The sequence below is a fragment of the Epinephelus fuscoguttatus genome, linkage group LG5 (assembly GCF_011397635.1).
Source record: "Epinephelus fuscoguttatus linkage group LG5, E.fuscoguttatus.final_Chr_v1".
In the NCBI taxonomy this organism is placed as follows: domain Eukaryota; kingdom Metazoa; phylum Chordata; class Actinopteri; order Perciformes; family Serranidae; genus Epinephelus; species Epinephelus fuscoguttatus.
Window position 1 is genome coordinate 19,082,405 of NC_064756.1, and position 14,293 is coordinate 19,096,697.

Sequence of the window (14,293 nt, forward strand, 5' to 3'; positions counted from 1 at the left end):
ATTTGCTAGACTGAATGACAGAACAAAAAAGTTTCAAAGTATGAAACTTAAAAAGAAATACCCAGACTCATAAGAAATAATACTTATTGTCATGTCCAACAAAAAGGAAGTGTGACTTCAGCCAACATTTGTTTTCAGCGCTATCATTCGCATGTGACACACTTACTCACTGCATCCAGTGTTCTCTTTGAATTTCAGCTGCACATTTAACCTGTGAATACATTACTCACTCTTTTGCAATTTTGCTACTGCTTAAAATTGTAGCATGCAGCAAGTTCCTCCTTGAAGAAATTATTTAAGGCAGTGACTGGTGAGGATGAACAGACTGGGCCATGCCTTGAATGTCTTAACGCTGTCTAATGCCCTGCCACGATTGATGGTTAAAAGGCAATACAGGACAGTATGGCAGATGTGTTACCTGTTATGAAGTTCTCTTGAAGCCGTAGCTCCACGGTGCGTCGGTCAATGGCAGCAGGAACAAACAGCAAGCCCGTCTTGGAGCAGAGGATAGCGAGCGATGGAGAAAGGCTCTGGCACATACAGCGTTTCGGACACGGCTGTCCCCTGCATGCTGCTGCCAGCAACAGCAAAGAGAACCACAGCCGTTCCATTGTCCTCCACTGGGAACAGGGCAACTAGAAAACAGAAGGAAAATGAGGGATGAGTTGAAGTAGATACAAAGATAGCCTTCCTCAAGACGATGCAACTGGCAGGAAGTCACAGGACTTGGTCAAAAAGAAGAGAAACAGTTGAGACAAAGATGCATTTAAGAATATATAAAGCCCTCTGTAGACTCAACAAAATCAGAGGTTCCTTTTTATTTTATCATTCCCAGAAAAAAATAAACATGAAGCTTGGGAAATTGGCTAACCTGCTGACAGCAATTCACTTGTAAAACAGCTCAGTAGCTGACGTGACCAACAGCTGACAGTGCTTTTTGCGTGCTTGAACATCTAACCTGTTGAGTTTGGTTAAATCAAACTTACATCTGTTTGCCTGGTCGGTACGGTTCATTGGCACTGCTGTGAAAGCAAACAAACTAACCCCAGGATTTCATGATAGCAGGTCAAGTACATGATTTTAGCATGATTTAAAAAGCCAAACTACCAATAAACACATCTGCTTACGTGAAATATGTCCATGATCTCCTATATAGCCTGTATAGCCTGTATGTATAGCCTAATTATGTGAATGATTTGGTAACCATGGTGACATATAGGCCTATCAACCCGGGTATTTCCCCTAATTAATAGTTAAAAAGCTGTTCAAACTGCTGTGCTTGTATCAGACTCTGTGTACTTTGCCAATTCATTAAGTCCATTAAAAACTGCGTGACAGTGATTCCACAGTAACAAGCCCAGAATCATTACTGTACAAGACGCCTCCTTCTCTTCCTGTCTCTACCTGTTAGTCATTATTATGTGGTCAATTTGCAGTCTAATTACACTAATAATTCTTATAATCAGTTATTTCTTCTTGAGCTCTTTGTGACGACAAGGGACATAAATATACCCATCCAAAGCAAATGTGCTGCTTTAACTTCTGTCAGTCAGTGGAGTTTGATTTCCAGCCGTGGGTCCTGATGATGCAGGGTGACAATCATGAAAGGTGTCCAGTTAATATTACTTCATGTCTTTTTGGTTCATTTGTAAAAAGTCAGTATAAAGAGGAACCAGACCAGAGCTAAATCCCCGGCTCCTCCAGTCTGCATGTTGAAGTGTCCTTGAGCAAGATACTGAACCCCAAATTGCTTCTGATGGCTGTTCCATCGGCGTGTGAGTGCGTGAAAAAACTGAGTAGCAGGTGGCACCTTGTTTGGTAGCCTCAGCCACCAGTGTATGAATGTGTGTGTGACTGGGTGAATGTGACTCGTAGTGTAAAAAGCACTTTGGGTGGTCGGATGACTAGAAAGGCGCTATATAAGTTCAGTCCATTTAAACGCTACAATGTGTCATCCAGCCATCCTGACCAAATTAACTTGAACTTGAAACCCTAAAACGTATCGACTCCTGCCTCGATAGAGGGACATCGACAACGTAATGTGAGCTGATCTAAAATTGTCTTGAATGCACAGTTTTTAAAGGTCTATAATGTACCACACCGCAACGTGATGAATAATGAAACAACCTGTGTGCCGTCATATAGTTCTTCCACATAGTTTCTTTGTCATTTCATGTGGAGCCACATTAAACTAGTCTGTGCCTGTGCCTGTGTTTGGCAAAATAAAGGATCCCTTTTCCTAACTTCTACAAGAAAAATGAGTGTCAATTACCACTGCATGATATGCAAAATAGTAATAATGATAATGATAAATAAATAAATAACACTTGCATTGGGAATAATTTGACAGATATTACGAATGCAGTATGAGTCTCAATGTTTTAGTGGAAATTTTGCATTTCATTTTCACTGAGAAAATATTAAAGTGATAATGAGATTTTTGAGGGTTGTCTGTATCAAACAAGCATGTTCCCTTATGTCTTCAATATGATTAACAGGCTAAGGCAACTTTGTAGCACCACAATGCTTCATTTATAATGTATTTTGTGACACATTTTTACCATTATTAAAACATTTCATCTCCCCCGATTTGGATATTGCACTTAGCCCTAATGCAGTTTCAATAATATTTTCATCAGCTGCGCAGCTCTAATGCCTGTGTCCCATGTATTCTTTTTCCAGACAAAAAAACAAGATAGTTCAACACCACTACCAGGATATTTTTGTGGGTTTATATTGTATAATCATGTTATTGCTGCTTACACTGTTGACTTAAACATGCAATTCCGCAGCCAAACTACTATTGAGCACTCCCCTTGAATAATCCCTTTACAATAACTCCTTTTTATTTAAAACTTAACAATAACATCAGGGTAGAGAGAGGAGAGCGAGAAGTAGATCATGGCCCTGCTTGGGACCCGGAGTAAATTACACAATGCTGTGAGCTCATAATGGGCCCTATCATTGTGCGGCTACACGGTGAGCTGGCATTTTCCTGAGGCACACTGGGGATTTTTCCTCGCCGGTACCTGTTTGATATTTTGGCAAGATGTAATATAGTCTGGGGGTGTAAAAAGGTGAGGCGAATATGTGTAACAGTCTTGCATCTCTCATCCACAGCATCTTGTATGCTGAATATAGGCCTCTTAAAAGCACACATCCACATGTGCTCTTAGTATTTTTTTTTAATATAAGCAGTTCAATTAATAGTACTGGCCATGATGACACTCTTGGGACTTGAGGGACGCGCACCCAATTTAAAACAGTTCCAGCAAAACTTGTCAGACAGATTTTTCTCTTTCCAGTTTACAGCTCTTAAACCCCCTCAGGACGATCCCCTCTTCACTTGGAATGTATTTCCAGCAACACCTGTCAAAGTCGTTTTAACAGGTGTTACAAAAGCAGCATGTGACGCACCATAATACAGTGGCAATATAAGTTGATCTCTGTCTGTGATGACGTGATGTAGTACAACAGAAGCGTGTCTGCTCAAAACTGCAATGACGAAACTGCATAGCTGCGAGTAAATCTGCAACTATTTGTGGATCATAAACAGTAAATATGGTTAATAATAAACCATTCATGCTTTCCTATAAGGCTTCAGTAGACCACCAGGCTGAATTTTGTTTTCTCCACGATGTAGGTTGCAGTGTTATGTGAGTTTGGTTACATGTATGCAATGATAAACACTATAGTATTAGTTATTTTCAGCACGGCCTCAAAGAGTCGCCTTCCTGTTTGTCTGTAATTGATACATTCGGATGTAGGTGTCTTGACACAAATCTTTGTCTATTGAGCTTGACTAACCTGGCTAACCCTGCTAAGCCAACCAGAATGCTACAGCTGGGGGTAAGCAACCAGTACGCTGCCAGAATGTACCAGAGAAAACATGAGCTCCAAAATATCTATTCTGCATGTGCGATTAGTAGACATAAATAGACTACTTTGACAGTTTGGGTCAACAGGGCAAACTAGACATACATCACATACTGAACCGGGATGAATAAACATACTGTTACACCCTTAGCAGTCACTACACCTAGCCAAATCATGGTTAGCATGATAAAGTATTGCCCAGTGTGATCTGAATTTTTTCTGTCCATTCATCCATTTTCAACCACTTGGACAAAGTATTCCAGATGCCCCTCTTCCCAGCACCGTTCTCTCGTTCCTCCTGGGGGACCCCAAGGTGTTCCCAGGCCCAGGCGTTCCCATTCACCTGTTGTTCACTCAGTCATACTCCATGCTTTCTCTCTTCACTCTTCACTCGCTCCATCATCACCAGGCCAGGCGGGATATATAATCCCTCCAGCATATTCTGGGTCTGCCCCGGGGCCTCCAACCAGTGGGACGTGCCTGGAACACCTCTAACGGGAGGCACCAAGGATGTACTTGATCAGATGCCCGAACCACCTCAACTGACCCCTTTCCACACGAAGGAACACCGGCTCTACCCTGATCTCCTTCCGGATGTTCGAGCTCCATGCCCTATCTCTAAGGCTGAGCCCAGCCACCCCTCTGAGGACACACATTTCGGCCGCTTGTATCCGCAATCTCATTCTTTCAGTCATCACCCATAGCTCATGATAGATGAGGGTTGGGATGTAAATGGACCAGTAAATCCAAATTTTTGAGACTATCCCAAAATCTTTTCTGTTTCTTGTAATGCACACCCTGTGCAAAAGAGCAGGAACAGATAGTCTCTAGGATCATCACTTTGGAATCAGTTGCTCTCATTGTTGAGTCCATTTAATATCATAGTTATCACTCTGCACTGCAGCCAACAACTGTTACACAGCACAATCGTACACCAAGACTTGTAATCGACCATCTCCAACCATCTCATGTTAAACAACTGTCATGAGCATGTTATTTTACGACTTCATTAAACAGGTTTTTCTGTAGTGTCTTAGAAATGAAGGTATGACTCATAGCCCTGTTTATTTGGTGTGATCTTACACAAAATGAATCTGGCTTTTGATAAAAACCATGTTGCACATGAGGATGAATCAATCCGACTTGGCTACTTGAATTTATCTCAGTTTCATTACACAGATAGAAAGAGTCACATCCTTCTTGCAATTAGAGGTGTCTTTGCTGTAAAATGGTGAGGGACTCAAAATGTCACTGACGTCATTAAGGATTAAATTCCACCTGTGAGATTTTAACAAGGCGGCTAAATATGGAACCATTTCCACTCTCCAACATGACTCAAAACTCATGGTGTGATATGTGTGTGTACCAGTGGGCAGCAGTATATTAGCCTGCTCAGTCTGACCACCAGGCTAATCAATAGCATTGAACCTGTGTTCAGTAGGAGGCCTGTGTAAAGTACTACCCTTCCATTCTGCTCCTCCCTTGATACTCCTAAAACCCTCAGCAGAACATTTTTATTAAGGGATGACAATGTACTGCAGCATGGAAAGATAAAAGATGTTGCTATATGCTTTTCTCTCTCTTTATCTGAGATATCCCGGTTTATTATCCAATAAAGTGAATCTGCCCAACATATACAAACAAATGAGAGTGCATACAATCTTACAAGCCGCCTAAAAATAGACACATTGCAATTTGATACTTCCTGTTCTCCGTCTTCCCGCTATGTGAAACGAGAAGAAATGATTACCTGTACACATTATGTACAGGCAGGCACGCTAGTTCCTCTATCAGCCTTGCCATTTTTCTCCCTCTCGTTTTTCTTTGTCATTCAATGTATTTCTCCCCATTACTCTTGATTATTCCCAGAGCCATCCCCCGTTCTCTTCATCCACCACATTATTCACCTGTTGTTCCCTCAGTCATACTCCATGCTTTCTCTCCTCACTCTTCACTCACTCCATCATCCCCTTTATACCCATGTGAATACATCACATTGTACAAACAATAGGAAGTAATTTGCTCACAATTTATTATTCTTGTCATCATTTAAAAATCACTTGATCCTGCATCACTTTCGATGCTGTGCCCTAGCTGTCCATCATCCTCTGTAATCAATACATTTTCTTTCACCCTAACTAATTTTCCCTCTCCTCATCTATCATGCGTCCCTCTTCTTGTCATTATCTTGGTTTTTCTACCTCCCTCTCAGCTCTCCCTTTTCCCCCCCCCTCTTAAACCTTCACTTAAAAAGCACTGTTCCTGCAGAAGGTGTTAAGTGAGATTTATACTTATGCGTCAGCTCTATGCAAAGTCTACGCCCTAGCCTACGCTTGTGGCCTACGCCGTTGTGAGCATTTATACTCGTGTGGTTGTGTGTCTGTGTCACTCTGCAGTTACACCACCAATACACTAGTCGGTGTCGGGGTGTCTGTGAAGTGCTGTAAAGTTTAGTTGAGTGAATACACACATTAAACATGGCTTAATAGCGACAATTTCAAACACAAGTACACAAATCAGCTTCACTATAACCTGCAGCATTCACAGACAAACCCCACAAATACAAGATGCTAATGCTATTAGCACAAGCCTATGACATGTAACATTGTATAAATTAGCCTAGCGGCTAGCAGACTTTTCCTCTACTCATATGAAGCCAGGGACAACAGCAACATTTAACAAAGGTAACTTTACAAAATTTGGCTCCATTACAACTCACAAGGTTCACCGACAAAACAACTGTCTTATACTAAACATGTTTTCCAAACAATCCCAGCTGACATTGGCCAAGAGGCGCGGTACACCCAGGAGAGGTTGCCAGACTGTCACAGGCCTTACACAGAGAGACAGACAACCATTCACGCACACATTCACACCTACGGCCAATTTAGAGTCACCAGTTAACCGAACCTACGTGTTTTTGGATTGTGGGAAGAAGCCAGAGTACCCGGAGAAAACCCACACTGACACAGGGAGAACATGCGAACACCACACAGAAAGGCTCCCCCACCCTTGGTTCGAAGCAGGCATCCTCTTGCTGTGAGGCGTCAATGCTAACTACTGCACCCCAGTGCCACCAAACAAATGTAACATGCTAATGTTATTAGCAGAAGCTAATGGCATTTTACATTGTATAAATTAGCCTAGCAGCTAGCAAACTTTTCCTCTACTACTACTACTATATGATGCTGGGATAAATCCCAAAGGATAAATCACACACAAGACTTGAAATGCTATTTTGTGGAGGCTTTATTGTCTTCACAAGTTATTGGTTCTTCTCTGTAAAATTAAATTAAATTAAAGCTTCGTTTCCACTGAGGGAAATGGTTTCAGCTTACAAAAATAGACAGGAAGTCTATATCACTGCGAAATGTAGTCAAATTTCTGGGGAGGTGCACGTCAGGTTCAAGTGTAGGGTATGATGTAGGCTCTTCATCGACATAGAGCCTACGCTGTAGGTACAATGTCCTACAAGTATAAGTCCCACTTAATTCTTCTCATTCCTAATTTGCCCTTCACATCTCTGGCTTACAGTTTTACTCCCTGTCTTTTCTCATGATCATCTTTCTTGCAGGCTCTCTCCCTCATTCTTTATCTTTTTTTCAGATTCTCCATGCTCACTTTGTGTTTATCCCCGTCATCTGTCCCTCACCCTGTCTCTCACTTTTACGATGGATTTATTGTTAAGTAATTTTGATACATTTTTGTTGCAGAAATTAGTACCGATAATTAATGTAAATGCACACATCCCTCACTTGGTTCACCCACTCATCCTGCTTGCATGTGTACAGCGCAACTCTACAGTGAGTGTTCTGTTTTAAACATTTAGACACACCTCACTTTGCTCTCCCACACATCCAGACTATGTGTATTTTTTGATGCTATTCAATTATGGACGTAAGGGTTTTTCTGTGTAATTCAGTGTAGATGATAGCGATCAGTCACCCGCCATTAGTCACTGCCGTGCTCGCTCAGCTATGGAGAGTTAATAACACAAGAGAAAACAGATCCAAGCTGTCTGCCCTTGTTACCAGTTAGATTAGGCTATTATAGTTGCTGGCAATGATTTGAATGGCAATCTAATGTTCTGCAAATGCTAACTGTTGAGACATCTTTAGTGCAGTGTAGAGCTTGACAGTTCTGCCCAACTCAATGAAACTCCACCTGGTTTCAATCATCTGTAATGGTGACTGGTCGAAGCTTGGTACTTGGTTCTTGGAAGTGGACCTGGATATGACTTAGTCTTGAGGCGACTTGGTCTTGGTCTTGGTCTTGACTCAAACACTCCTACAACGATCTTGACTTGCCTTAAACTCAAGAGTGGTCTTGACTACAGCCCTGAGTATGTGGCATACAACATGTATCAAATACGGCATGATTAGAGCTCAAACAGTGGCGAACTTTAAACCTTCACAGAGCTCATTGTTGTGTTAGATCCATCTTTGGACAGCATAAAATCCAAACTGTGCCCATGTTGGACAAGTCATGGCCCAATTAGTCTGGCTCAGGGTTAAGACAGTGGGTATAAAGCCTGTCGTTGGCTGCCTATCTGATATGATAACATGCTTCATGGGTATTTTTAAAATCCCTGTCATTACATGAAACTAGTTTGGCATAGCCAGATCTATCTCCACACTTCATTAAGTACTGTTTGTGAAACAACAGCAACCCCTGAACTAGCAATATACACACTAACCTTGTGCTACTTTTTCTTTTGTAGGGATTTAACCACTTAAAATGTACTTGCCAACCTTAAGACTTCACAAATAGGGAGGATTTCAAAACCAAAGTGGAGGATTTCTGGGTCCTCTCTCTGAAAAATGTAGTTTCAGGGACCTTGTGTTCTGCATTCTGGGAATATTTCAAGAATGAAATTACCAAAAATAAGTACACTGTATAGTCTTTTTAAAGTTAAACATATGTAAGTTGGTTCAGTTTGTGGTTCATGCCCTGGGTACTCTGCTGAAGGAGGGAGGGAGGGAGGCCAGGCTGTATAGGCTTGGCCCATGCTAAGGACCCACAGCTGGCTGTCCTCCCTGTTCCACACACCCCTGGGTCCTGGATGCATAAGCGATGCAGAACATGAGGCAAACGGTCTCTGGATGACAGTTGGGTACCCTGCAGCGGCAGAGGAGAGCAAGCCAGGTTCCACTCTAGACCCCCAGTGTACCCCTCAAACCTCAGCAAGAATGTCCAATGAGACTTGCGCAGGGATGAGGTGTCCACCTGCAGTTGCGCCTGATTGTTGCAGGTCCGACGTGCCGTTCTCCAGCCCCAGAGGGTCAGAAAAGAAGGGAGAGAGGGGGAAGCGCCAACGGGGAGGAAGGGCTTATACACATTGTACAGTGTAAGAAACAGGCTGTGATAACAAAAAAGATCTGCCATAAATTGGGAGAAATACAGGAAAACTATGACCACGGGAGGAAACTGAGAGAGGGCAATAAAAAACGTGACTCTCCTGGGAAAACAGGGCAGATTGTAAAGTATGATTTTAATACCAGCGCTCCCCTCTCCCTCAAATAAGTTCCCTTCCGACACTGTTTTGCAAGGGCACTGTCACTGCATCCGAGGCTTAGCGCCACCCAAGATGATTGTGATTGTTTTTTTATTTGTTTTTTTTCCCTTGTTGAAGAATTATGATGGGTTGAGTCAGACCTCTGCAGCATTGGCACAGCACTAGATACTATAGACCTGACTATGTGAGACTATGGGCCGATACATGGACTCCCATCAAGCCAAAACACAACCCATTATGGAACCACTTGGGTAAGTACAGGTGAAACCCACTGACTAACTGTGATATAGCCTATAAACCAGCAACACATTTCATCCAGTTGGTACCCAGTTGGTTGGTGCTGAAAAGGCTGGCAATAAAGAGCAGCACTGAAGGTAAGCAGACTGTGCTGCTTCAGCACTTTTAGCTTCATCCACATAGAGTTGCAGTTCATTAAACTATATTAAACCATGCTGACAGACCATGTCATTCCAATCATATGCAAAAGAGTAACTCCAGGGGCTGGGATCTGAGGAAATGTCTATTTAGCAAGCTGCATTCATGCATCGTTTTTGATTTCAATTAGGAAAACTATTAATCACAGGGAATGACGGCTGAGTCAGTCTTGACAAAGCTCTTAAGTTTGCGGGATAGAGGAAAACAGAGCAGGCCCGTCAAATTTAACTGGTAAATCAGACCACACGTTGCATTCGCCCACCAGATGCCAGACCAACAGCATCATTGTGCTAAATGTCAGGTCACTAAAATCCAGCATAATGTTTCTTTATGTCTGAAAGTCGGAGGTAACAGACAAAACACATCCAGCATCATTTTGCAGTAATTACACTAGAGAGCTCTACATTGATATTCATTTTCTACAAGTGACTGTTAAAGCTGCCAGAACATTGGGGATGTCTCCAGCAGTGACAAATGTTTATGTTTTTATGTTTTCGCAAAGTAAGGCGCAAACACATACTGACAGTCTCTTTGTTTTGCTTGACAGTATGATCTCCGCTTTGCATTTGTGAATCAATCAGCTTCTCCCAGGCAGAGTGTTTTTCAATGTGTTTAGGGCAGATATTGTAGCAGTCTGGAATGCAACATCGCTATGCGTGTTGAAATTCTAGGATTTAAATGTACTCTTTTCAAGAGAATGGTCATTAGTTATGGGAAGAAAATGCAAGAGATACACAAAGCACTTCAGACACAGTTAAAGGTGCAGTAGCTTTGGATGAAATGAAAACAGTTTTGGGTTTTCCATCACTATGACTGGAGGGCTCTGAAGAAAGCAGCAATTAGCAACACCGACTGCAAAAAACACCCCACGCATCCATTTTCTAGGGGAAATCTCCTTCACAGGTCGTATCGACCCTACCTGTGAAGATTCAAGACAACCCCTTGTGCTTCTTTCTCATACTGTATTTTTCTGCAGCGTCTCACACCCAATCAATGGAAACAAGGCAATGTCTTCACTAATGTGTTTATTGTAAATAAAGCAGACTGCAATGCTGCGGTGTTTACCACGTCTGAAAAAGCAGAGCCTGAGTCTGCTTTCGATTACAGTGGACTTTCCTCTGATTAAGTCTGCACTCTTCAGTCAGAAAAAACAAGATGCGATTAAAGTACCCTAAAGCCAGCTAAAGCTCCTTTATTTCATTGCATACATAATGCATTTACAGGATAATGGAAAACAAGAGGCAACAGCGATGTTTACAGCATTCACATTAAAGAAGATCAAAAAGCAGAATTTAGCAGTGGTCAGACACACAGATTAGCAGTTGTAAGAACTAAAACTAAGATAACTTAAAAGAAGCGGTGTTATTACAGCCCCGTCTGAAGCAATTAGCAACGCAAATCACTACACAGACACACACACACACGCACGCACGCATAAATAAGCTTATAAGAGGGATGGAGAAAGAGGCAGAGAGAAAGACATGAGAGAAATTATCACAGACGACGGTAGAGGACATGAGTCAGTGGAACGGAAATAAAAGTGTGAAGGAAGCAGCAGTAAGTGAGGAAGAATGATTGGAGAGTGAGAAGATAATGGAGGACAACTGACTCGAGTTTGTTACTGTTTCAAGACACAAGGAAATACTCAAGTTTATTCCTACTCACTCCTGCGGATACCACTTTGAATTACCTGGTGACTTGACCCACTGCTAATACCCCAGAGTGATGGGATTATGGGAGTCATTTTTCAAATGATATCTGAAGATCTAGAGTTCAGAGCCTTTACCCAAGGTGTGTTAGCTTTGGCTTAAGAAGGTGAGGCATGACTGTGACCTTCGAGCAAGCAAATGTCATCTCATTTTCCTCCTTAATTGTTCACTGACGGATACCTTTACAGTAGCAGCCTGTATGGCCTTCACCCAAGTCTTCGCTAAGTGACGGTATGTCTTCATGAATTTCAAAATAATCTAATTTACTGCATGGCCCTCTGGTGATACATTTTACTCCAGCTGCCAACCTCTGATCTCCCAATCAGCAAAGCTCACTCCCACTGAAGTAGATCTCTAGTTACATTAAAATGATATACTGTGTGCATCAACAACACTTGTGCAAAAAAGTTTTCATGCTTGCTTGTTTTTTTTGTCTTAACCAAAAAAGAGTTCATGCGCTAAATGACTGATCAGCTGTTTTTGCTGTCAGCCTCTTCCCATGCATCAGTATCATTGCATTCATTTGTCTTCGTCTCAGAACAGCATATAACGTGGCAATACTAGCTGATATGAAGAACAATTGACCCTTTGCTAAGTTATGCCCCAGGATTCAGAGTGGCCAATCATAGCGTAGCATCAGGCTTGCTCAGACCAGGGTCCGACAAAAAACACAGTTGTGCTCCATTGACTCTAATGCAATTGTCTCAGGTGTCCTTAATGATACTCAGGTGTCATTAATGATACTCGTCACCTGGAGAGGTTGGAAAAAGATATACGTTTCTTCCCTGTTCCAAAACCAAAATCAGACCCTGAAAAGTGTAGGGTTAGCTAGCTAGCTACTGAAGATATAGCCTACTGAATGTATACACATGCTGCTTTTGCTTTGTAATGATTTTAACAGTGAAACAAAGACCGACCCTGCTGTACAGGAACCAGTGAAGGGAAGCAGGGAAACTTTGCTGATATTCAACCAGCTGTGTGTCATCACATTGTGTGCAGATGAACATTGTTTGACTTTGCCTGGAAATCCCTGCACATCCGGCAGTGGAGGTCTGGGTGGTTGCAGCAGCACGGGGGCGAAGCCAAACACAGTTCATTTGCACACACTGCGATGTCACACAGCTGGTTCAATATCAGCAGTTTTCCTTTATATTCAATGTCTTCTGTAGCGATCAGCAGTGATGTGGTGGTTCACTTTTACACTGTGATCTGTAGCCTGTAGTTCGGCTTTAGCTTCTAATTATCTTTGTCTTTTTAACCTGTTGTTGCTGCTGAGTCAGTTTGACATCCTGGATATATCCTTCAAACACAGACTGTAGACCCCTCTGTCTGCTTCTCTCTGCAATCACTGGTTCAGTTTTCCAAAAAATATGATAATATTTCTTCCGGGAGTGCAGTTAGTGACAGCGTGGGCTCCATGTTTACTCTGACAGCTTGTCGGACCATCACAAAGCGGGGCTTAGCGAAAGGTCAATAAAACCTACACAACAGAAGCAAATTCCTGTAGACTAGACTTTTCTCACGTGGATGGGTTAGATGGCTAAGGCGATTTCTTTGTCTCAGGTTTGCAACCTCTTACTAGTGGTTTACAGACATCTATAAATTGTAGCTTATACTGCCAGCATCTGACAAAACTGCGCTTTGCAACGAGCCTACTTTATTTGTTCTACCCGGTTGATGGAAATGCACCTAATTTGCATTTCTTTTTTGCAACACTTCTAAAGTTACATTATTGGTGTGTGTATCTGAATGCATACTAAATTGCTAGTAATAATTACTTTTGCAGAAGTGTGATTTTTAGACCCAAAGTTGTTGTTTTTTCTTTGTAAAACTGCTGGAGTACTACAAGAATGTTTTAAAACCAGCAATGAATAACACCTCACTATAAAAACAGATGATTTGCTTTTTAAATCTGCATTTATCAGGTAATAAATCAGATGTAGTGGCCATAAACACAGATATATTGCTCCTTTGGCTCAGTGATAGTAGATGGAGTACCTGTATTATATATTATATATTACCTACTACCATCACCCTTATTCTGTGCACCATCAGTCATTAAATTATTATTGGAAATAACCTGGAGATGTGATCTCTGCTCTCTGCACTCAGCACCGACAATTCATCCATCCGTGTGTGTGCGTGGTCTGGCGTGTTATATGTTTGTGCACATAATGTGTGCCCATTTGAGTGTGTGTTTTTCTGGCCCCTCACTTATGCAGTGTCCAGCCTGCTTTCCCAGAGTACACTGCACCTCACAATGGAGATGGATCACCCTGTCAGCTTCCTTGCAGAACCACTGCAGAGAGTCTTCTGTGTGTAATTTACTATATCTGTGCAAGAGCATGAACATGTTCTTGTGTGCATTTGCCAATATGCTTCCTCTTTATCACTGTTGGCTCTTATAAAATGCACATGCAGCTGCGCACATATACCCTGAAACTTGTGTGTGTACATTTCAGTCTTTTTTTGTGTGTGTATGCATAAATCTGTGTATGGATGTGTGAACATGTGCTCCTGTCTATACTATATAGGAGGGTGTGTCTTTAAGGGCTTGCGTGCTACTGTATAAATGCTTGCTTATGTGTTTATGTTTTTGTGTGCACATGAGAATAGCTGCATGTATTGTGTGTGTGTGTGTGTGTGTGTGTGTGTGTGTGTGCAGTATGTGTGCTCATCTATTTCTGCAGAGTCTACCCTTGCGAGAACACACTGGGTTATTAACGACCTCGAAAGCAGCATCATCCATCTGCTGCAT

General features: G+C 42.0%; 1 protein-coding gene across 2 annotated transcripts in view; it reads right to left on the minus strand.

The window, feature by feature from the left end:
* zgc:172282 (leucine-rich repeat and fibronectin type III domain-containing protein 1-like protein) overlaps positions 1 to 14,293 on the minus strand; it is a 266,543-nt gene that overhangs the window by 122,188 nt on the left and 130,062 nt on the right. For both annotated transcript variants that reach the window (XM_049577151.1, XM_049577150.1), the window contains one exon: positions 419 to 635. In XM_049577151.1, coding sequence (XP_049433108.1) covers positions 419 to 611 — 193 coding nt within the window. In that variant the 5' untranslated portion in view covers positions 612 to 635. The remainder of the gene's footprint in view (positions 1 to 418; positions 636 to 14,293) is intronic.